The 26,236-nt window shown below is 39.1% G+C and overlaps 1 protein-coding gene across 1 annotated transcript in view; it reads right to left on the bottom strand.

Moving 5' to 3' along the window:
* The window catches only part of rrp15 (ribosomal RNA processing 15 homolog), a 31,639-nt gene extending 5,642 nt beyond the window's left edge, over positions 1 to 25,997 (bottom strand). The window contains exons 1-4 of the mRNA XM_048536891.2: positions 25,896 to 25,997; positions 21,103 to 21,353; positions 19,015 to 19,112; positions 15,028 to 15,229 (exon numbers count right to left, since the gene is read on the bottom strand). Coding sequence (XP_048392848.1) covers positions 15,028 to 15,229; positions 19,015 to 19,112; positions 21,103 to 21,353; positions 25,896 to 25,947 — 603 coding nt within the window. The 5' untranslated portion in view covers positions 25,948 to 25,997. The remainder of the gene's footprint in view (positions 1 to 15,027; positions 15,230 to 19,014; positions 19,113 to 21,102; positions 21,354 to 25,895) is intronic.
* Positions 25,998 to 26,236: the final 239 nt, after the last annotated feature.

Below are 26,236 nucleotides of genomic sequence, written 5' to 3'. Positions count from 1 at the left end.
TCATAGACAAAGATAGATCTAGGCTCTACGCTTTTCTAGAAATTTGAAATAAAAATAGTAAATGCCAGAAATATTCAGGTCAGGTAGCAACTGTGAAGCAAAACAAAGTCAATTTTGCAGATCAACAAGCTTTCACCAGCTAAATTGGTATTCAATGCCCTCCTACCTATGTCAAGTTGTCTTCTTACTTCGTACCCAATGTAGTATTGGGCTCTTCTTCAAATTGATAACTAACAAATAACCTGTAATTGCATTCAATTTTGAAGTCGTTCCTTCAAGCCTAGGTTAGACAACTTCCTATAAAAATTATTCAAAATATTAAAACCTTTTGCAGCAAATTGTAATCTTAAACATTAATTTTGAACAACAATTTGGAATAAAACCCAGTCTTTGAAGGAATGCATTTCAAAATAATAAAAGCAAACTACTGCTGACACTTGAAATCTGAAATAACAACAGGAAGCATCATAGAAACAGATCCTGTGGCCCAACTCATCCACGCCGACCAGATGTCCCAAACCAATCTAATCCCATTTGGCAGCATTTGGCCCGTATCCCTCTAAACCCTTCCTGTTCAAGTACAGATGCCTTTTAAATGTTGTAATTAAACCTACCCCCAGCACATCATCTGGCATCTTGTTCTGTACATGTACTACCCCACATGAAAAAAATTGCCCATCAGATCCCTTTTACACTTAACCCCTCTCACCTTGAACTTATACACTCTAATTTTGGACTCCCCTACCTGTGGAAAAAAATGGTTATTAACCCTATCCATGCCTGTCATGATTTTATAAACCTCTATAAAGTCACTGCTCAGCCGCTGACATTCCAGGGAAAAAAAGCCCCAGCCTATTTTGCCTCTCCTTTTAGTACAAACCCTCCAATCCCAACACCATCCTTGCAATTTTTTTCTTGAAACCTTTCAAGGTTAAAAACATCTTTTCTACAGCAAGGAGACCAGAATTGAATGCAGTATTCTAAAAGTGATTAAACTAACATCTTGATCAGCTACACGTTGACAACCAAATCTTTTACTCTATGCACTGACCAATAACGGCAAGCATGCAAAATACCTTCTACACCACTCTGCCTACCTGCTACTCCACGTTCCAAGGAAAATGCATCCGCACCCCTAGATCCTTTTGCTCGGCAATACTCCCCAGTGCCCTACCATTAACAGTACAAGTCCTGCCTTGATTTACCTTAACAAAATGCAACAGCTTACATTTATTGAAATTAAGGTCCATCTACGACTCCTTGGCCCACCTGATCAAGGTCCCATTGTACTCTGAGGTAATCTTCTTCACTGTCCACTATTCCATCAGTTTTGGTGTCGTCTGTAAACTTACTAAGCATGCCTCCTATATTCACATCCAACTCAAGAAACTCAGTAGGTCTGGTATTGTCTGTGGAGAGGGAAACAGTTCATGTTTCAAGCCCACTGCAAAGCTCTCTCAGCATTGAAATTCAGTTGCAAAGTCATATTTCATATTTGACCCAAAACATTCACTACTTATCGCTTCATAGATGCTCCCAGATGTGCTGAATTTCTCCAGTACTTTGTTTCAATTGCATTTCAACATGCTCCTGAAAAATATCTTAGTGCAACAAGAGCTTTAAAATAATGAGATGATTAGCCAGATTTTTAGGTTCTTTTGGTTCAGGAAAGATTAGCAGCTAAGATACCCTGCAAAAACGGCTCAGGGTAAGCTGTCAGTTGAATGACATATCCAAAAACATACCACTTCTGCACTGAGCGATAACCTAGATTATTTCATCAAGCCCTGGAGTGAGACTTGAACACAAAGCCTCTGATACAGCAGAGTTGCTACTAATTGAATCATATTGATACTAAGTTGATACATGAAACATACCTGTGGCATTACAAAGCAAATGCTGATGCTCGAGATTAAAAGCTCATTTTTGTTTTAGAATCCCGACAGTGTGGAAACAGGCCCTTCGGCCCAACAAGTCCACACCGACCCTCAGAGCATCCCACGCAGACCTACACCCCTACAAATCCACACATCCCTCAACACTACGGGCAATTTTCCATGGCCAACCCACCTAGCCTGCATATCTCCAGAGGAAACCCACATAGACACTGGGAGAATGTACAAACTCCACACATTTTAACCACACAAATGTCTAGGAGATCCCAAGATCAAGTTCAAATTTCACAAGCGTAATTCATTTAAAACACAGTTTCTATATGTCACATTTTTGGAGTTGTTCTTCTCCTGTGAAGTTTAAAAAGCAACTTTGATTTTATGAAGTAGGTTCAATCTAAAATCTCAAATCATACAAGGAATTATTTTTGAAACATTATAAATATAGCAGCTGTTTTAGAAAAAAGTTTCTCACAAATATTTATGAGATGAATGATCAGTTCATTTATTTTCAATGGTGTTACGAGTTGGGGAAGGAATGTTGGCTAGGACAAAGCAAATTTCTGCTTATCAATCATTGCCATGGGATCCATAGCTTTCATAAGCTACCAAACAAGGGGTTTGGTTTTAGCTTAATGTCTGAAAGAATGATTTACATATGGTGAGGCTATTCTTCTACCCAGTCTGTACAACTACATTTTTCTTCACTTTATTAACAATTTTCTGGTTTATCCAGTGTAGCAAAGTCATAAAAATGTACTAGTTTCCTTCTGTGCACATTAGGATGTTATAAGTAAGAGGAATTATACAGCTCTAAAGCATAAAATATATATAATCTATACTGTTGGAAAGGCTGAAGTTAGTAATCCGATCATTACTAAACCATTTGTGGTTTCATCTCAGATTAGAACATTAAATTCAAATTTGACCTGTGACAGATGTCTACTTGTCTTCTGTGATCTAAACATGGTTCTGAAGAAAACCAAAATGTCTCAACATTAACTTCTGTTGAGGACATCATGTAAACTTGATGATCATCACATTTTCTTGAAATATTTCACTGCGTCTTTGTTGGTTCTCATGTTTGAAACTACTACCAGGCATTACTAGCACTGAAACCCTTTGAGTGGACCCATCACTGCCTGGAACTCAAGACATTTCAATTATCTGCTTAACATAACTAACAATAAACCTATTTAGTACTGTTTACTAAATACAAGGCCATCTTATACCATCATAAGTGATTCTCAATGAATCTTGCTCAAAATGTACAGGAACTTATTAAACTTAGCACGAATTAGATTTTGTTGCTTACATTCATTCTAGGATTTCTCCTACCTTGGTAAAAGTTCAAGAAATCACAATTCTGATAAGAAACCTCATCATTCATATTTTATTTAAGAATTTCTCTGGCATATTTCTACTCAATCTAGGTATTCCTTACTTGATAGCTCTCAAATTAAAACTTCACAGAATCCTTTAAATATTGCTTTGAGCGAACGGACTTCAGCTGTACCGTCTTGCAAACCCACCAAATCTGGACAGAAAGCCCCCACCTGTCCTTCTAGAAGCAGGAGTAATACTAAAATCTTGAAATATTGGTTTTATTACCTTTTCATATGCTTTTTGATATCAGGTGTGCTAGGATTTGTAACAGCCTGTTATGTTGGATATGTGGATGTTTCAAAGTATTTGTGGTTATAAAAAGATGAGGCAAATTGACTGGGCAGGTAGTATGAATAGCCAGTCTCAAGTTCACCAAAAGAAACTGCTAATAAAATCCAAAATTATTCATTCAGTCAGAAGTCTGACATTTTAAGAAATGAATCAAATTATCTCCTAACAAATATATAAATATCATAGAACATTCTGGAATTGGAAGAGTACGTTCAAATATTAATTGTAATTATTTACCCCTTATATTTATACCTTTCAGTTTTCTCTTGAGACTGTGTTAAATTCTGCAGAATATATTGCAATGAGGCAAGTGTTTATCAGATTTTTAAGGAACCGGTGAATAGCTCTAGCTGTTTATTTCCACTAAGAAATAACAGATGGTGTTGAAGTGAAAGCAAAGGAGATTCAGTAATACAACTGACGTATACTAATTAGAACAACCAACTGAACAACCACAGTTACTAAAAATGGATTTTGGCAAGTTCTTCTTAAGTGTTTCATCCATATAATAATTACAAAACATTTATCCGTACCTATTGTTACATATGCTGATAGCTAGTCAGATCCTGGTCAGAGCAACATGACAAAAAGGATGAACAGAAAATAAAAGCGAGCCAATTCGTCAATACAATTAAAAAAAATCAAAAGGCTAATTTAACAAAATGACTCACTACTTTCACATAATGGTCAGTTCTCCTCAGATATGCTGATGCAATCCCTTAGGCACCAATAGGCTGGCTAGTGAAAGTACAGTATATATATTTACGCATTTGTTTAGATTCTGTTGAACAGAAAACAAACAACAGGCACAATTATGCAGTTTGAGTCCTTGGCTTAGTAGCTGGCTAACCATGAATTAGTTGAAAATTTATTCAAAGCCAGCTGGATTTCATGTTGAACAAGATTGTGCAAAGCATCATTTGCTTAACCTAAAAGAATTATATTGTTTCATTTATTTGTATAACCACTTCAATCATTTTGAATATTTGAAGTTAGTAACACAATTTTCTATTAAATTAATTATAAGTTTGTATCAGTTGCAAGGAATATAATCCAGTGGTAATTACTAAACTTTGTTTTCACTGGAAGCGGGAACCTCAAGAAAGCTAAAGGAGCTAATGTAAGATGGGCACTTCAGCTACTATGGCACTTACTATTCAATCTGCAGGGCACTTAATACTACAAAGTGTTTTAGGTTCTTGCTCAGAGCTGCTCTTTTCATAAACCAACACGAACGGGCAGAACTTCAAATGGTGGCCATCCATTTTGTGTTTAAAAACAAGCAATTAGCAACCTAAAGTTTAGCATGGACACCAAAATCCACTTGCCTGTCTTAATCAAATTTCAGGCAAGCCTTTAATGGACGCTCAACATTTCTGTTCAAAACAGGTAGGAAGTTGTTCAGCTGGGGTCTGTGCCTGGTATACAACATTGCATCAATGTTTAAAAAGGAGTGCAGCATGCATTCCTAGACAAGTTCCATCCTTCTTAGCAGCTAGATACCCAATCACTTATCCTTAAAGAGATCACTGGAAGCCACTCCAAAAAGTAGTTTCACTTTTTTTTAAGTGGATTCAGTGGAAATACCGTCTCAAATCCTCCAGCTTTCTTCCAGCTCTGTCTAGCCACTTCTCAGTAATCACAATCCCCACCCTCTCTACAGGCCAATCTGTGACATTTTTCCATGTTGAAAACAAATAATCCAGCTTGCTGGAGGCCCACAGTTCGCAAACACAAAATGAAACTGGAACGGGTGTGGACTCCAGACTGTTACTTTGGTTGAGCACATTGCCGATATCACACCACTTGATGCCCAAAGCAAGCATCTCCTCCACAATTTACATTGAGGTCCTGCAGTACACTGCTAGTGAAACTGTGCAGAATGCCAACTTAAAACATTGCTTTGATGGACTTTTACCATCCAGGTCATAAATGTCCTGAAAACAGTGGTAACATAGTCAATAGACTTGTGTAAACTTTTGTTTCTAATGATGAAATGCTGCCAACTTAAGTCATCAAAATGAACTCTCTCTAACAAATACTGAAATTGTATAAGCTGATTCAATGGATTGTGTAACTTATTCAAATTTACATCCATAGTGATTTCTGATGCATTTATACACGACTGTGACTCAGCTGCTTTATTTACTGATTTTTACAGTGCAAAATATTCTACATTGGCCCACACCTAACTAAATTATACAGAAATGAGCTCAGCAAAACCCATTCCTTTTGTGTTGCTAGGTAACACATCAAATCTTTCCAAATATTTCAGTATTAGCAACATAAGCTAAGCTGTAGAGTTCAAAGTATTTAATTGCAACACCCAATCTTCTTTTGGAAAAACCTTCCACAATTTAATGAAGTCTTAGTTTTGACACACAATGCCCTAAAAAAAAACTTACTAAACCTCAGGGTAAATAAGCAGTTACAAGGGAACAAGTGCCCAATTTAAATATAACTTTGTTTCTCGCCTACTTCTGTACAGTATCAAAGTGCCTCAAAAATTGTCAAGTCCAAAGTCACTTAGAGAAAAAGACACCTTAAGTTAAGATTTTAAAAACTATTCTGGCCTACACTCAAAGGTAATCACTTCCATCTGGGCATACAGAACCTGCAAAAAGACTATATTTTCAAGCCATGAAAGCAAATATTTGACTCCAGCCCACAGTTCTTTCAATCACAACACTTCACAAAATAAACAGTCAACCCTCAAACCATACACAGTGTTTCTCTGCATGAAAATGAGAAAGAAACAGATACACAAGCATGACATCCCCATCGCATGCTCAACATTTTAGTTACCATACTTTGCTGGAAATTACTTATACTATTTTATAGAAAAAAAACAAAAATGAACATTTCAATAAGGTACCATTAACCATCCCCAAAAGGAATTAGGAAAAAACATATGTACCTGTCTGGCCAAGCTTCCAAAAAAATTCTACAATTACAAATAAGAGTACATCCCAAACAAAGGACGCATCACGCCTAACTAGATCATTATTCAATGGTTCTGACTAATAATGATATTAAGGAAACAATGAATCAATTGTATCCAGGTCAGCAGCGATTCAAACAAATAAGTTATATTTTAGAAACAGTCTAACATAAATATGATACAAAGTCATTAAATGATGCAATCAAGCAGTAACTGGAAAACTAGATGAAACTGGGGAAAAATAGCTTTCAACTATATAGCACTTGCATCAGATTTAAACAAAAAAGTCACTCATAGGACATGGGAACTGTTGTTTGTAAATGCCAGCATTTATTGCCCATCCATTTGTCAGACAGCATTTAGGAACCAACCTCTCAGGTGTGAGACTAGAGTCACACATAAGCCAGACCTGGTAAGGGTGGCAGTTTCCTTCCCAAAAGGACATGTGTGAATCAAATCGGATTTTCCAACAATTTAGTGGTCATCATTTGACTCAATTCGCTATTTTTACTGAAGCAAAATTCTACCATCTGCCGTAGCAGGATTCAAACTTGGGTCCCTAAAACATTACCTGGATCTCTGAATTAATAATCCAGAGATAATACCACTAAGATACAACCACCCCTCTATATCATTACCAATAAAGTACTTTTGACATTTTGTTATTGTTTCAGCTGTTGATGTCTCTTTATGACCATCATCCTTGTTGGATAAAGAGACAACCCTTTACAACTACATTATTTGGCATGTAGTCATGACATCAGATCCACAATGCCTTTCCTGCATCTGTCACTCGGTAATTGAACTACAGCATCCAACAGTAAGAGATTCAGGTGACTGCAAAATGTGTTAGGATAGAGACAGGGAAGTAGTGTTTAAAACTTGAGAAAGGTGAAGTGCTGTAACAACCACTCAAATTTTCCATAACTAATTTCATTGTTAGTTATCAGTGAAATTGCTATAATTTTGTAGAAAATCATTAAAACCGAAGGGAATTGGACCACTTTTATTGATCTGAATACATTAGACTGCAGGGTTTTGCCAGATACAGTTGCAAATTATGCAGAACACTGAAGTTGCTGACAATGATAAATAAGAATGCTATTGTCTCCTGTTGCTAGCAAACTTAAAACCACAGACGAGTATCTCCTTTATCAAGACAAAAAATATTAGCTGCCTTGACTAATATGCTGGCCTTGTCAAGACAGAATAAAATCTGAGGTGAGGCAAATTGGAAATTTAAAATCTAACACTAATAGATCTTTGTTCAGAGATAGTAGGAACTGCAGATGCTGGAGAATCTGAGATAACAAGGTGTAGAGTTGGATGAACACAGCAGGCCAAGCAGCAACAAAGGTGCAGGATGAGAAGCTCCTCTGACGCTGCTAGACCTGCTGTGTTCATCCAGCTCTACACCTTGTTATCACTAATAGATCTTTGTTAGGCAAGGGTATTAAAATTTACTCGATGAGGGTTGAAATACAGATCAATCTCAAAGAATGATGGACAAAACATGATCACTTCCAAATCTCCCTCGAATTCACACTAACAGATTTGTAAAAAAAAATCACATTCTTTCATCATTCAAAATCTTGGAACATACTGTGAGAACACAAAGTATCTTCACCAGAAAGGCTGCAACATTCAAAATGTAGTGTGTCAACATCTTCTGAAGGGAAACTAAGGACAGTCGTTAATTGCTTGTTTTGCCCCATGAAAGCAATAAAACATTCATTTCAGTTCCTAGTAGCTGATGAACTCTATGGTACAGAAGAATAGGTAAAATACCTAGTCATATTGCTGATTGCTAGATCTGAGAGCAATAAGTCCAACATGTTGGCACGTGATGATTTATACCTTAAAAATTGCAGTTGATGTCACTATAAATGGCCTCTACCATTTTTTATTAACTGGGTTCAGATCTACTCTTCAAATGATAAAGATACACACTGGTTTGTTGGAGATTACAACATATTCAGCTAGCATTTTGCTCAATCAGCTGAAGGACAGGCCCAAGTGGCTGAAAATAATAACGTGGCCGCTCAGATAACAGGCTTTGATAGCATAGGAGGTGTGAATAGTGCACAGTACAAAACTAAACCATTGTTCTAAGCATGGCCAGCAGTGATCAGAAACAGCATCTGTCCAAATAATCAGTGTCACAAAGCAGTGAATTGCCTTGCAAATGCCTTGAAACAATTTTAGCATCCTTTTCCCAAACTGCCCGAGAATCTAATGCATTCCAATTACCATCCTCAAGAACTGGCTAATCGTTGTTGTTATTATTTTGTAATTTGTTATTATTCTGGGTACTACCTGTGCTGTCTCAAAAGGAATCGAATGGACAATTCAAACATTCCCAATGGTAACAGTTACTATTGTAGTATCTTTAGTTCTTATCAAGAATAGATTTTTCTCACGTTTAGAGTGCCAAAGTTATAACAGAAGTCAAGCTTGTGGCTAGAAAAGTTCATGTTTGAATATTTGGAATACAAGTTCAAATCTTAAATGCAGAACTTTTCTTGATTGCAATGCAAAGACTCAAGCAGTTGCCAAAGCTCCACACTTTCAAGTAGTGTGACAATCATGATATAGCATGTAGTGTGCATCTATGTTGTGATTAGGGGATGCTTAGAAGCGAAGGCTCAATCGACAAACTCAAAAAAGTATCTCTGCACACTTGAAAGAACCTCAACCTTAGCTCTCATCGACTTGCACAAGGTCTCTGCACTACAATACACCTTTGTATGCTTGGGAGAAAAGTGGACTTCTAGATTTATTCAGAGAATGTGGGTGTTGCTGGCACATCAGCATTTATTGCCCACCCCTCAATGCGCTGGAGAATGTGATGGTGAGCCACCTTCTTAAACAGTTGCAGTCCATTTGGTCTAAGTGTACAATGATACTGTTGGGGACAGAGTTTGAGTGTTCTGATAGTGAAGGAGTGACAATATAATTCCAAGTCACCAAGGGTGATGAGTCGATACCATATCAAACAGAAGTGGCTGAAACAAACTTATATATAATTTTACTGTGAGTTTTAAAGCAGCAAATACTCACGTGACAAAAGGAAATCTGTCATTGTTTGGTGGGATACTAATTCTCCACAGAAAGCTGAGACTCTGACTTGAGATCAGAAACCCAAAATGCTGAGCTAACCTCCAGCATTATTGTCAAAGTTCAAAATTAGGTGAATGGGAAAAATATTAATTAATAATTTCTCCTTTGTGAATGGGAAATTGTTCTCTCTTCTCAGAAAGTTGCAGTAAGAATCTAAATAAAGATCGCATCAATAAATGTTCTAACATGGGCAGCAGGTTTTATGGGGTTTTAAAGCATGTCATCAGCTATTGAACAAAATGCATGTTCATAAAAATAGATAAATTAGTAGCATTCACAACTGATTCCATTGTGAATTTAAGTGCAAACGAGCAATAACATACTAAAAACAGAATTATCTGTGTCTCTTATTTTCCAAATTCAAAGTGCCCTTCTACTTGGAAGCAAATTTGAATTGAACAACTTGAATGGACATAAATTGTCAGCTTTGATGCATGCCAGGAGATGCCCAACTTGAGCAAGATCCAGCCCAATTATTCCATGCAATCAGCGAGCAAAAGGCATGAAATTGTGATGATATAGGTTTCTTCAACAGTATTCACTCTAGAAAACGACAATGTTGTCGAGGAGAATACTGAGATACAGGCTACTAGACTAGGTGGGATTGAGGTTCACAAGGAAGAGGTATTAGAAATCTTACAGAGGGTGAAGATAGATAAGTCCCCTGGGCTGGATGGGATTTATCCTAGGATGCTCTGGGAAGCCAGGGAGGAGATTGCCAAGCCTTTGGCATTGATCTTTAACTCGTCATTGTCTACAGGAATAGTGCCAGATGACTGGAGGATAGCAAATGTGGTTCCCCTGTTCAAGAAGGGGAGTAGAGACAACCCTGGTAATTATAGACCAGTGAGCCTTACCTCAGTTGTTGGTAAAATGTTGGAAAAGGTTATAAGGGATAGGATTTATAACCATCTAGAAAAGAATAAATTGATTAGGGATAGTCAGCACAGTTTTGTGAAGGGTAGGTCGTGCCTCACAAACCTTATTGAGTTCTTTGAGAAGGTGACCAAACAGGTCGATGAGAGTAAACCGGTTGATGTGGTGTATATGGATTTCAGCAAGGCGTTCGATAAGGTTCCCCACAGTAGGCTATTGTACAAAATGCGGAGGAATAGCATTGTGGGAGATATAGCAGTTTAGATCAGAAATTGGCTTGCTAAAAGACGACAGAGGGTGGTAGTTGATGGGAAATGTTCATCCTGGAGACCAATTACTAGTGGTGTACCACAAGGGTCAGTGTTGGGTCCACTATTGTTTGTCATTTTTATAAATGACCTGGATGAGGGCGTAGAAGGATGGGTTAGTAAATTTGCAGATGATACTAAGGTCAGCGGATTGTGGATAGTGACGAAGGATGCTGTAGGTTGCAGAGAGACATAGATAAGCTGCAGAGCTGGGCGGAGAAGTGGCAGATGGAGTTTAATGCGGACAAGTGTGATTTGATGCACTTTGGTAGGAGTAACCGGAAGCCAAAGTACTGGGCTAATGGTAAGATTCTTAGTAGTGTAGATGAGCAGAGAGATCTCGGTGTCCATGTACACAGATCCTTGAAAGTTGCCACCCAGGTCGACAGGGCTGTTAAGAAGGCATACAGTGTTTTAGCTTTTATTAATAGAGGGATCGAGTTCCGGAACCAAGAGGTTATGCTGCAGCTGTACAAAACTCTGGTGCGGCTGCACTTGGAGTATCGCGTACAGTTCTGGTCACCGCATTATAAGAAGGATGTGGAAGCTTTGGAAAGGGTGCAGAGGAGATTTACTAGGATGTTGCCTGGTATGGAGGGAAGGTCTTACAAGGAAAGGCTGAGGGACTTGAGGCTGTTTTCGTTGGAGAGAAGAAGGTTGAGAGGTGACTTAATTGAAACATTCAAAATAATCAGAGGGTTAGATAGGGTGGACAGGGAGAGCCTTTCTCCTAGGATGGTGACGGCGAGCACGAGGGGGCATAGCTTTAAATTGAGGGGTGAAAGATATAGGACAGATGTCAGAGGTAGTTTCTTTACTCAGTAGTAAGGGAATGGAACGCTTTGCCTGCAACAGTTGTAGATTCGCCAACTTTAGGTACATTTAAGTCGTCGTTGGATGAGCATGTGGACATACATGGAATAGTGTAGATTAGATGGGCTTCAGATAGGTATGACAGGTCAGCACAACATCGAGGGCCGAAGGGCCTGTACTGGGTTGTAATGTTCATTGACCTCTTGAATAAAGATTTACTAATTGCTCAGCAGGAGGCTGCCTGGTTCCATATATCCTGGTTGTTCTTCATTGATAGTACATGCACAGCTTTTCCAGCTTTTGACTGGCACACACCCTACCCTGTTCAAGTGTTAAGGTCAAGTGTAACATGTTTACATGGGTACAGCTGAGAACCAAAACATATCTGTTTGAAATGAAAACTGAATTTTGGCACTTACTGCAATATTTTTTATGCTGTATATACCTTTTGAAAAACAACTACAAAACCTCAGGCCAAGAGATACTGTCATGACTCAAGTAGTGCACACATGGAATAGTGACCCACACGACCTACTTGGTTTACAGACTATATCCAGGTGTTGTTCAAACTTCGACCAGATGACACTTGAACAAAGACAGATGCTTAGAAGGTTATGGCCAGAAAAAAAAAATGCAACTTTAAATCTGTTGAACAGCTGGGACAAAGTGTTGGGGAAGAGAAAATGTTCCAACGGATTTTAAAATTTGAGCAAGGCTAAGCTCAAGAAATATCAAACTTTTTTATGAAATGAGATGCTTTGGTTTAAGACTTTGATCATTTTAGTTGGAAGGAAGAAAAATCTAAGTGTGCACCACATTCCAAAACAAAGCAGCTGTCATGGGGACCCATCTTTCGAATGAAAAGAATAGAACGATGCAAAGTCTAATTACTCCTGAATTTTTCACTAATTCTGCATTAAATTATAATGACATGCATCAAATTCTTCTATGCAGAAGATTAAAAAAAAGTTCAAATTAGAGAGGTTGTGACATAATGCAAGTTATATCTATGTAGGCAGCTGCTGGGACTTGGGTACTGACTACTTTAAAGTAGGGGTCAAGATTAAGATCACCTCATTTAAGTCTACCCACACCACGGAGAGAGGCTCCAACAAAAACTTGAATAACCTTGAGTTGCAAGCACAATTCCACCTTTCATTGCCCAGTGTCCCTCTACCCGCTCATCAGCAAGCTGACACAACAGCCAAGTTCTGCCACACTACCTTTGCTGGTCTAGGTTGGTGATGTCTGCCAGGCTAGAGATAGGAAAGCTACCACTTCTGTACCCTGTCTAGTTCCGGCAGCAGAACTAGAGAACAGACAAGGAAGATGTGGGCTGATATGTTCCTGCTGTAAGCCCAACAGTGTAATGGTTAATTAATGAGACATTACAATATTTAGGTACCTCTCCTATCAAGTGCTGAGGGACAGATCTTTCCTTACTGTAAGAAAGCTCAGACTTGAAAGAGAGATTGTGTTTGGAAAAGTGAACACTTTGCCTGCTTATCCTCCTCATACTGAAGTGCTCCAGGCTCACAGGGGGTACATGCCAGATGCAATGCCAGAAGAAACTTTGCTGAGCATTACAAGGAAGCATTCAAACAACTCTCAATATTAGTCAAAGATGCATACCTGTACAAAAATGACTGTAGCTATTTAGAAATATATTAATTATTCCGGTAAGGGAACCAAACAAAATATCTCCAAGTTTGCAAAAGACACAAAGTTGGGTGGGAGGATGAGCTGTGAGGAGAATGCAGAGATGCTTTGGTGAAATTTGGACATGGTGAGCAACTGGGTAAATGCATGGCAGATGAAGTATAATACAGATAAATGCAAAGTTACCCACTTAGGTAACAGAAACAGGCAAGCAGATTATCTAATTGGCAATAGATTGGGAAAGGAGTGCCCTTGTACATCAGTTCCTGAAAGTCAGCATGCAGATGCAGCAAGCACTGAAGGCTGTATATGTTGGCCTGCATAGCAAAAGGATTTGCATACAGAAGCAGGGATATCTTCCCGCAACTGTACAGGGCGTTGGTCAGACCACGCCTCAAAAATTGTGTGTTGTTCTGGTCTCCTTGAGGAATGATGGCTCTGGAGGGAGTTAAACAAAGGTTTGCCAGACTAATGTTTGAACAGAGGCTGGATCAGTTAGGACCTCAGTTAGGATCAGTTAGAAGCGAAGGGGGGTGCCTTATTGAAACATTCAAAATACCACTAGGACTGGACAGGGTAATTGCCGGAAGGACATTGCTGATGACCGGGGAGCCCAGAATCAGGGATCGCTATCTAACAATGTGGGGTAGGCCATTTAGGACTAAGATGAGGAGAAATTTCGTCAACTAGAGAGAGCGAAGAGCCTGTGAAATTCTCTGCCCTAGAAAGTGGTTGAGGTCAAAACACTGAATATTTTCAACGAGTTAGATATGGTGCTTAGAGCTACAAGGGATCACAGGGTATGGAGAGAAATTGGGAACGGGATAATTGAAAGATCAGCCATGATAATAGAGAACAATGGAACAGGCTCAAAGGGCTAAATGGCCTACTCCTACTTGTATTTTCTCTGATTCTAAAATGCACAGTAGCTTCCCAAGCATTTACACAAAATCAATAGCACCATTTTGTAGATGCCAGACACCTGTCTGTTCATGCTACTTGAGCTTTGCCCAGGTGTTGTAACATCCTAGACCACTACACAACCATACTGAAGATACCGAGACTGTCAGCTATCCAGGCACATAAGAAAACACAGGCTAATTATTTTAGCATTAAGGGAGAAGCAGTGTTCTGTGTACCAATTTTAGGATGGAACTAATTGATCAGGGAATAGAGTCCATATGCTCAGAGTTCTTTTGTTGTGGCCTCACACATATACATGGGAAAATAGCTGGGTTTGTCACGAGTACAGAAAACAGCCACCCACATGACATTTATTTTATCTAATCTCCACCTGAGCTAATCCAAATCACTATGAAGCTGAATGCAATTTTGATTACATCTCCTTGATATTCAACGGAATTACTACTACTGTAAGACATCAAAGGTGGGGAACTCTGATGTGAGTAACTCACTCCTAACTCCCTAAAGACTGCACACTTTGAAATGCATCACCATTCCTCATGGTTGCTGGGTCAAAATCCTGAACTCCCCGACCTACACAGAGTGGATTGCAGCAGTTTAAGGAGTTGGCAGCACCTAACTCACGGACAATAATTGGGGAGCATGCACCATCAAGGAAAGAAGTTCAACAAGACTGTCCTAATCATCCTAGTGATCTTAATGATCCTGATTAGATAAATATAAATAAACATACAGAACCATTTAAAATGTGGCTATATCACTTAACCTACACGATCAACAGAAACATGAGTATTCAGTAATACAAAATTCAACACACCTGTTTTATACTATTAACTGGCCTCGGTGCGGAGTCCTGATGAACATTCGGTCTCGAGCCTCGGAGTACACTGATGAAGTCTTTCTTTGAGACAGAGGATAGTAACTTGGCACGTTTTTGTTCAGACCTACCTACCTCTTTAATTTTTTTATCCACACTAACTTGATGCTTTTGAACAGCATTGAATAATTGCACAACGCCTCTGTGTATCAAACAAATAAATTAGTTAGGTTAGTCATTTCAATCCACTCAGATTACACACACATGCACAAATTAGGAGCAGGAGGCCTCTATTCAGGGGAACCTGCACTGTCCCTTCAATAAGAACAAGGCTGATCAAATTGTAATATAGTTCAGTTGTCAACACTCTTGCTTCTGAGTTTAAGTACCCTTCCAGGACTTGAGCACAAACCAATAAATCAATCAAGGTTGGCACAACAGTGCTATACTGCTGAAGACGACAAATTTCAAGTGAGACATTAAGGGTGGATGCAAAGGACCCCAAGGCATGGAATCAAACATTAGCAGGGAAGATTGTCCCAGTGCACTGAGCAATGTTTATCTCAAACATCAGAAAATCAAATTATTTGGTCATTGATCAACTACTGTTTGAGAGTTTCCTGTGTGAAAATTGCCCGCTATGTTTTCTCCATTATAATTGTGATTCATTGTTGCAAGGTATTGAGCAATGCCTGGTGTCCATGAAAAACGTGGACATTACCAGTTGCAAAATCTCCCCACCCCCCGGCCTCATCCCATGACCAACCCTCCCTCTCATTCCCGCCTCCTTAACCTGACACAACCTGTCTGTCTTCTCTCCCACCAATCCACCTCATTGACCAATCCCCACCACTGCCTGCCTGCACTCGCTTGTCATCATCTCACCTACCTTCCCCAGCCCTAACCCTCGTCTCTCTAATTTTAGAGTTCCCTTCCCCCTCCCCCATTTCTGAAGAAGGGTCCTGGCCTGAAACGTCAACTTGCCTGCTCCTCTGATGATGCCTGGACTGCTGTGTTCCTTCAGCTCCATGCTGTGTTATATAAATACAAGTCTTTTTGTTTCTCTCACAATTACAGTGGAGATCAAAATATTAGTCCTCCATCGGCTCCAACCTAGCCAAAACATCTGCCGCAAATTGTCACTTTTTATTTACATAACCTATTTTCAATAGACGTTGAGGGCTTTGCTCAAGTACCTTTCACTTTCTTCAGTTACGTTCAATGCACATAAACAAAAATTGCAAAAACAAACAAGAATCATTTTTATGAAGATATTTTGCTTTTGAATACAACAGCACATTGGCCAGAATGAATGGTTCTTTGGACCACATCTCTTTGAACACTGCAGCATATTGAGTGCAACACAATATCAAAGGCCGGCTAAATTTCAAAAAGGTTGTTTGTTTGACTTATTAGATCTACATGCTCAAACATAATGGAATGTAGATTACAGAAACACCAAAAACTGTCTTTGCAAAAACTGTTAAGAAAAATGTGTAAGTTATTTTACCAGTGGATTTGTTGATAAACGCAACTAATTACCAAATGCCAAAAACAGAAATTGCTGGAAAAACTCAGATTCGGGTCCAAGGTCCCCTTTGTCCTTACTTACCACCCCACCAACATCTACACCCAAAACCACGATTTCTGCCACCTCGAGTGGGATGCCAGGCACATATTCTCCTCCCTTGTCAACCTTCTGCAGCAATCACTCTGTTCGGGACATCTTGGTTCACTCCCAATGGTACATTCTGACGACTGCAGAAGGTGTAATACCTGACTGTTTCCTTCTTCCCTGTTCACTATTGAAGTTTCCAGACACAATTCTCAGGTCAAACAATGACGTCCCTGCACCTCACTCAACCTAGTCTGTTGTATTCTCTGCTCACAAGGTCTGCTCTGCACTGGGGAGACAATACATAGACTAGGCAAACACTTTGTAGAACTCCTACATTCTGTCTTCAAAAGTGACCCTGAACTTCCTGATGCTGGCCAAGCTGGAACAATAACACCTCATTTTTTTGCTCAGATAGCCTGTCACCTTCAAGACTCAATACTGAGTTCAATAATTTTAGGGCCTGAGAACCTTCTCCCACATCCTTCCCCAAACCCCACATACTGACCTTGTCATCACATGGACTGCTACCACACACAACCCACCATCAGCCACTAAAGGTCCCCGTTAGCAGCTGTTCATTCTCCCAGGCTGACTTTTACCCATTATTTTGCAGCCATGTTTTTTAAAGTTTCTGAGCTCAATTGCCACCTATCATTTACTCCTTCCCCAAATCCCACACATTCTCTAGCAATATATACCAAAATTTTCCTCGTTAAAATCAGCTCTCAAGAAAGGACTCAAAACATTAACTCCACCTTCTCTCCACAGATGCAGCCAGACATGCTAAATTTTGTTTCTGATTTCCAGCTTCTGTAGATCTTTGGTTTGTTTTATTATTACTAAATGATTCATTATCAAGTCAATAATGCTTCTACTTTAAGCCCAGAGGACAGCAGTTATAAATATGTTGGAATTGAGATTCCTAAACAGAGGAATAGGTTATTCATGAGATTAGCACAATGCCCTCAATCTGTCAATCATAATTCAAACCAGGACCAACTGGGAAGGTCATTTTGTTTCCTGTCAAATTGCCAAACAAACAAAGCTGGTCCTCAATATTCAAGTGATCAACACCGGACATCGGTTTTATTTTAACTTGTACAATAGGTAACTGACACGTAAGGAAAGCTAACTGAAGAGCCGGGGAGGTGAAGAACAGGAGATGTTATAGGACTCTTAAAACATCAAATCTGCTGGTGTTTCCTTCAGTTAGTTGGTAGATTTTTTTAAAAAAAACAAAAACAAAAAAAAAAAAAAAATCGGGCAAATCCTTACCTAATACCAAACCCCATAATCTAATTCAAATCAATCAAGATATAGCCATTTTAAAGGGAGGTAACACTACAAGATAATCCACATTTTACTGATTTTGCAACTTCAGAATTTACATAATCCAAAGGAAGCCTTTTTGCAGGTTAAGATACTGCAAATTAGAAATGAGGAATGTTTTATACATGCAATGATATACACGGAATCCCGATAATTATTGCTCATGTTGATTTGGCAATCAAATACAGAAAGAAGTCACTTCAGGTTACCCTTATACACCACCTAGTGGGAAGATCATGAAATGCAAAAGCTGAGATTTTTAAAAAAATCACAGCCTTGATGTTCACATGGTAGCAGGTTTTTAGGAGGATAGGGTGTTTATCTATCCCAAATGTGATATGTTCCCTGTCAACGGGGTTTTTAACATGTTTTGTTGTACTTGTGACAGGACTTCAAGCTGGATGAAAATCGAAACAAAGCTACTCACTGCTACTTCCAAGAACTGCTAATAGGCATGCTGTACAGATCTTGGGAAGTCCCTACCACCAACCCTTAAGTTAGATGGCAAGTCTTTCAGTTGGCCCTTTCTAAATGGAAGCAGCAGTGGTACACACAATACAGATCATATCCCAATTTGTTTTTTATGGATTTATCCAAGTATGGCTGGTTGGTGCAGTTTCTGACACAAAGTCCATCCTTTGAGAGTGAAGAATAGGCATAAATCAACCACCTTGCACTTTTCCAACCCAATTTCTTCAAGGTGGGCTGAAAAACTGAAGGATTTAGAAAATGTAGATCAATGAGTCTTGAGGTGAAGGAGGTGCAAAAAGGGGTCAAATTTTTGGTGGATGGAATTAAAATTTCTGAAATCAAGTTAGCTTTTCCTCATTAAAGCAAAAACCATGTTAATTTAAAAGCAAACAGAGGAAGTCGCTATTTCATTTCACAGATGTAATAAAAATAATTTCAGTGACGTGAAACAAGGACGTATTTAGCATATTGTTTACGTTATGCATTTGCAAGTAAATTTACTTTTCAAAGGGTGGCCTCGCAGTTTCAGCCATCTGAAATTCTTCTGCAGAGAGCTGTACAAAACTTACCTGGTGGCTATTTTTCGGAAAGCCCTTTCAGTCTCTCGGTCTTCAGCTACATTAGGTTTCACTCTGCACATCTGTTCCCATTCTTTTTTTTTATCCCGCTGCCAAAGAAAGCATAGTTAAGAACATGCTGAATAATGTCATAACTTCATAGAAATCAAAGGTTTCTAATGAATAAATTACTGTATTAAATATCCAAACATTTGTTGGGAACTGGTGAAACCACAGTTTCAGCAAAATCTAAAACCTCAACAAAACAGTTACTAGCATTAGCAATACTTCTGTAAACACCCTTTACAGCAGATGCCAGCAAAGCAATCTTTTCTTAAAATTAAATTTTGTGCTCAGTGATAGACATCCGCATGAAATGAAGTACTTTCCCCATTCAACATACCAGTCTCAAGCAATTCTACATCACGTGTAGCACAGGCTGGATGCAGAGTAAATTCCAACAATGTGCCTTTATGTACCAGTTTAAGATCCTCTTTTCTTACACCAGTTTCTGCCAGATTATCAATTAAATTGAATTGAAAGCAGTTGTATGCGGTGGGTCTACATCCACGAGGAATGGCAATGGAGCCAGGCAAATTCATTTCACGTGGAACTTCAGGGAACAGAAAACTTGCCTCCCATCAATTTCCAGGAGAGTTTAAGAATAATATGCTAACCCACTGCATTCAGTGCCCCTTAGAATCCAAAAAATACCATGCTAATCAGAATTTAAAAAATATTAGAAACGTATGTAACTTTAATAGAATTAACTACAAAACATGATAAATGCTGGAGGTCTGGCACAGGGTTACTGGCAGTATTCCAAGCTTGGGGGTTTGTTGACAAACTCTTCAAGCTTCAGTTTTGTGGCTTACAATGTGATTGAGGGGTTCAAATGGCATTGCTGCCTTTGGTTCCATTGCCAATAACCCTTAAGTAATCCTCTTTGTTGAAATAAATGGCCAAGGCAAACATTTGTAATTCCACATTGGTCAACAGTAAACAGAGTGCTCGCCAAGTGTAATTTTAAACACACATTATCCTGACAATCCGTTTTTATTCATATCACAACAAAAAGGCATTTCATTAGATAAAAACAGCAATGGTTAACTTGTACGTGACTTGGAGTTAGTGGTTCAAACTGATTCACAACCTAATATAAAACTTTTCACTTTGCACACTCATTGATTCTATTCAGTCACAGACTAAGGGTTAAAACCAGGGAAAATGGGATGCGTCTGAGAGCAGTAATAGCTTTGGAGTCTACTATTTGGAGTGTGGAAAACCTGGAATGCAGTAATATTTGTTTGGGAAGCCCTATGAAACATGCTTCAGTGTTAGAACAACCTGAAAGTGTTGTAACAAATATTGCCAAGGCTGTTTGCGCAGAAAAGCAAATTAAACCACCTGATTATGAAAGTCAACTGTGGCTTCTTTCCAAAAAATTTTCACCACTCATTCAAGTGCAAAAATGCTTCAGAAAAACTTTTTTTTAAAAAATTTGGTCAATTCCATACATCTCTTCAACATTTGAGTCCCTCTCTTCAGAAACAACAGTGAGGCATACAAAGAAAACCTATTTCTAGTCTTAGTTTCAATCGGCTTCCCTAATAACTTGCTACACAACTCTGTTGCCTTCAGGATTTGAAAGAAGAACAATTTGTTTTCCCTTTTGGTAGTTATCAGTTGCCAGCTAACATACTCTATTTGCCACCGTAGATTAAGATTAGAATCTGAAAAACATTTCAATTCTTATTTATTCATAAACTGTACCTATGATGGTAGTCAAAGTGGCAACTTGTAAACTTTTCACTGTACTCATTTGAGGTGTGTCAATAAAGCTAATTCAATTCAATTTAAACTGTCAATGGGTAGATTTCCTTAACAGTCAAGGATACAAGTAGAAACACTGCACTAACAACCTGAGGATGACTCCGCATTAAAATACAGTTTGCAAATTCCTTGCTATGACCCGGGACAAAATGGACTTTGTTGCTGTTGAGTCACATTATTCCCACATGGAATCCAGCTTATGCAAATATTTCATAAGTTCTACCCTGTGCATAAATAAAAGTCTTCAGAGAGAATTGCAATTACTACCTGTTTCATCCTTTCTAACATTGCCTCCTTACGTTTCTCTTTTTCTTTCAGTTTCTCTTTATTTTTTGCAAGAATGATTGGTTTGTTCTCAGGAACCTTCTTATTAAGTATTCTGGCCATGGCATCCGCCCAGCCAGCATTGGGATTTGCTGAACTCAAGTCTGCAGTTTCCTCTCTAAGTTCAGTTTGTGAATCATGGTTTTCCTCATCTTGAGAGGAGAAATGGTCACTTGCAAGATCTCCATCAGAACCTAAAAGACAACAGATGGATCTATTGTTATGAATACACATCAAGCATGAATTTCATTGATACAATACTGACATCTAGTGTTGATAAAAGGTTCTGCAATCTCGAAGCTACAGCTTACCAAATTTAACATTCAGGTTTAGCAACATTAAAGAAATCTGCATCCTACTGTGCCATTAGATTCTCTTTACTCAAACTTGATTTAAAATCTGAACTTCTGTTACAGTGGCCAATACTGATTCATTGTCTGTAACAGTAATTCGAAATTCAGTTTTGCAAACAAACTTTAAAGCATTAAGAATATTCAGCAGTCCCTGCAACGACATACTATTACGATTTATGTGGATCTTTACATGTACAATTTAGATGTACTTTGATACGTGAATGGACTTCAGAACAATTGAATTTATTTGTGGACAAACTCAATAGATTGGCCAAGTAAACCAACAAAACAAATATGCCATTAGAAAGCAGCACTGTATATTAGCAGAGGAACCCAAGATACCTTTTCTTGTAAAATCCAGAAGGTTCTAAGCTGTGCCAGTGCCATGAACTCAAAAGCCTACAAAATGTGCCACCTTGAAAACAGATACAGCCAACAGAACACAAAATATCATGAAAGAGTCAAAGACAAAGCTTCTCACCTTGCACTCATCAGGACTCAAATCTAGGAACACAACTTAGTAAAGAGTGAACAATTTCTGTAACTCGAGAAAAGGGTACTCATTGACTGGACTATAGTTGATGCAACAGAAACTGTCAAGTGTCTCATTTAACTGATTACATTTAAAATAAGGCAAGTTGCTTTGGAGTTATCATGGAGATGCCAAAACACAATTTAAGAAAGCTAAACAATCAAGTTGAACAAGTTAAACAATAAAACTTACATCTGATTCAAATATGCCCTCGAATAGCTGCAATAACTATTGGCTGCAGTGTGTACTGCATGCTTTTCATTGAGCTATTTGGGTTAAACAAGGCTGTGGGGAAAATGACAGATATCTAAGGACAATCACTCCCAGGGACCAAATCCCATGTCAACCTCTGGTTGGGCACCTTGGCCAGGCCACGGAGCACAATGATAATTGGCAAAATGCAGATGTGCGATTAGTGCATACACCACAAATTATAACATAGTTTGAAGTTAAGACAAGAGAGGAACAAAGAGTTTGGCTTAATATTTTAATTTGTGCCTAACTCATAGCAAACAGTTACAAGTATGGGAGTAACCACAATTGGGCTCTCTGACATTCCGAGATAAATCAAGCAATATGCTCTTGAAAAGATAGCAACACAAATTTCAAGATTTAAATGAAACGTATGGAATAATTAGACAGTAGCTGCCAGAATTCTGTCACTTAACATCAATTAACCTTACTTACGAGACACAACAGCCTTGAAATTAGTTTGCGCTGACAAACTGGAATGACCTGGGCACAGTGAATGATTTACAGGATAGAACAAGTTGTCATGGGGTACACTCGATATTGGGCCTTCTTTGAAAAATGGAAAACTGGTGAAGTGCAGATTGTTGTTGGGAGTTCCTAGGTGACCTGCCAGCAAGGAGGATTTTAATTTTTGGACCACAGGTAGCAGTCCTAAGGTGGCTCCCAGGAGATGAGGAGAAAACAGTCGCAGACCAACAACTGTTTTCAGCATTGCAATTGACACAGCAGAAATATTCATGAAATTCCCAAGTCCCTAACCAAGTCATTCATCCCTTAGTTGCATTTCCAAACATTCCAACCCCTGCTTAGGTGCAGGCCCTTGACAGTTTCCTCTGTATTTATCAGCATCATGCCTTGCTGAAGGCTATTTTTCAACACCACTACAGGGGAATCAGAAAAGTAAAACTGATGCTTTTATTGCAGCAGCGATCGTAATAAGCTGTATTTATAAAATGTTGGCAGCACCAAAAACATCCCAAGCTCCTCACAAATAAGCTCAATGAAAGGTGATGCCAAGCCATGGAGAAAGTTGGAAGATTTGGAGAATTTCAATGGAAGAATGACTTGTTTCGAAAGGAAACTCCAAACAGAACTAATTGTCTCAGAGATAATGGGAACTGCAGATGCTGGAGAATCCAAGATAACAAAGTGTGAAGCTGGATGAACACAGCAGGCCAAGCAGCATCTCAGGAGCCTCTCTGACGAAGGGTCTAGGCCCGAAACGTCAGCTTTTGTGCTCCCGAGATGCTGCTTGGCCTGCTGTGTTCATCCAGCTCCACACTTTGTTATCCAAACAGAACTGATGTGATAGGTGATCACCATTGGGGATGAGGTGAGAGGGGGGTGGGGAGGGAAGGGCAGAAGGTTACATGATAACAGATTGTTCTGACAGAAATACAACATAATAGTGTATATACAGTAGGGTAAATCATGGTAGGAATTATGGACAAGGTCAAGAATCGACCACTTGCCTGGAAAATGCAGCTCCAACAACACCCAAAAAGTTTGGCACCATCCATAACAAAGCAGCCCTTTGACTGGCACCATGTTAACAAGTATCCATTCCCTCCACCAATGTTTTGAAGCAGCAGTGTGTACCATCTCTAAGACATACTGCAGAAATTCACCAAAACACCCGAGACAATACCTTCCAAAAACAAGACCACTTCCACCTGGAAGGTCAAGGGCAGCAGACACATGGGAACACCACAATCTGCAAGATCCCCTCCAAGCCACTTACCATCCTGACCCGGAAATATATCACAACTTCCTCAGTGTTTTTGAGTCAAAATCCTGGATTTTGCTCCCGAACGGCATTGTGGGTCCACCTAAAGCACATGGGCCGAAGCAGTTCAAGACAACAGTTCATCACCAACTTCTCAAGAGCAACTAGGGAAGGGCAATAAATGCGGGCCAGCCAGTGACACTATGTCCCACTAAAGAACCAATAAAAAGTGCTGAATTCATTACAAAGGAAAAGGAGAAAGGGTAAGATCAGGGAACAATAGTTATGGGTGAGTTGAATATGAGCATAGTTTTGGAGAAAAGAACAGGGTCAAAAGTATTTATCATTATCTCCGACATGGTGAGTGCAATGCTACAGAGGCAAAACTATGCCACTGGATAGATTATTGAACGTGATATTAGCTCAAAACAAAACAGAACACCAAAACTGATGACGCTTGATGACTGCCCAAGGAAAAGGTGATAAAGGAGGGAAGTCTGCAGTGAGGATCTGAGAAAGTAACTTAACATTCTCAAGGCAGACCTTCAGGAAGTTCAGACTAGTCTGGGATTCAATGAGAGACATAAGGTGGAAATGACAGAATTGAGAAGGGATGAAAAAGTACAGAAGCATCTGTTCCACTATGGCTACTGACTACATTCAGCTACTACAAACGGAATAAGCATTGAGCTGGATGACAAGCAACTCAAAACAAAATGAACATCAACATGGCACCAACAGCTGAAGTACAGTTAACACAAGCCAAAAGGTTTCCATCATATAAATTTCTTCCATTTATCCCCATTTTGCAGCAATTACAAATGTACTTGCAAAAGTGAATTGCTTAAAGCAGTAACTGCACACTAAAAGAAACTGGCTTTTGAACATCTTTCTCTGAACAAATAATTCACATCATCAAGGATAGACAATCTAGAACATCTTTATCTTCATAGCAGTAGTGTTAGTCAGTAACATGCTGAATTTGTTTCTGATAAATTCTGAATTTAACAAACCAGCAAGATGTAATAGTGTAATGGAATATGAAGTCCTCACAACTTTTCAAGTACAAGTTTTAGAACAGCTGTGTGTGCAGCTTAGTAAGGATTACAAAACATTTACACAAGGTAGGTAGAACACACTAAATTATAATCTTAAAAATGCAATGCTGCAAAAGTGGATTTCAGAATCAAGTTGGCCAAGGCCACCAATTAAATTGCAAAAAGAAATGCTGATGAAAGCAAACAAAATCAGTCTCCGTCAGGCCAATATTCAGGTAAACGAGTTCCGCACTATCCTAATTTTGATATTAAACAATTTAACTTAGAGGTCGCTAACACTTTGCCAATGAAGGTGAAACTGATCATATCATGTGAGCTGGATAGTAATGGCCAGCAGCACACAACCAGTAAACAAAAAAAAATCACAGGTGGCTACAAAACCAGAGATGCCAGTGACAATATGGTACGTGCCTTATTTCTGATAAACTGAGAAGAATGCCTAAAAGTATCAAGTAGATGACGGAGATAAAGAGTTGTCAGTGATAATAAAAGTTAAAGGTGGATGGAGAAGATGGGGAGCCGGGAGGGAATCTTTCAAACAAGCAGAAAGACGCAAGAGACAAAATAACGACGTGGGAAGGAAAAGGGGGAAGTTTCTGGACAAGTCACTCGAATAATCTCAAGCAGTAAATATTAGTTTGAACGCAAAATAAAAGCGGTCTGAAGTTTCCAGTAAACACTGTAAACCAGGCTGAACTGTTCCCTTAAAACACATTTCTCTTCCCGCAGCCGCTCCTACTGGCGCTTTCTCCCTAAACATGAAGAAGATCCGGAGGCTCCAGCACTTTGCCGGGGCCTGGCTCATGTCTATTTACCGCTCAATTCCGATCCCAATTCACCGCCGCCTCCACGTGAAACAACCGCCATGTTGACCGGAAACAACAACGCCGTGTGCAACCAATACAGCCTTCCCTCGCCCCCACGAGAAGCGACTGAAACAAAGGGTCCGCCTCAATCCTGCCCCTGCTGTTAGATTGAGGGAACGTTCGCAAGTGACCAGTGCTTACTTTCAAATTAGTTAGGTCAAGCATAATAAGGTGACCGTCTTCGCGTTTGCAAACTGATAAAAAAAATTTTTTCTTATATAAACTATTAGATGCTAGTGCATTTCTTTCCCTGAGTTCTATTTGTGTATACAATCCCATCAGGGAACAGG

This window comes from Stegostoma tigrinum, chromosome 9 (assembly GCF_030684315.1).
Source record: "Stegostoma tigrinum isolate sSteTig4 chromosome 9, sSteTig4.hap1, whole genome shotgun sequence".
In the NCBI taxonomy this organism is placed as follows: Eukaryota; Metazoa; Chordata; class Chondrichthyes; order Orectolobiformes; family Stegostomatidae; genus Stegostoma; species Stegostoma tigrinum.
The sequence above is the reverse complement of the archived record's forward strand: the minus strand, read 5'-3'. Positions and strand labels throughout refer to the sequence as shown.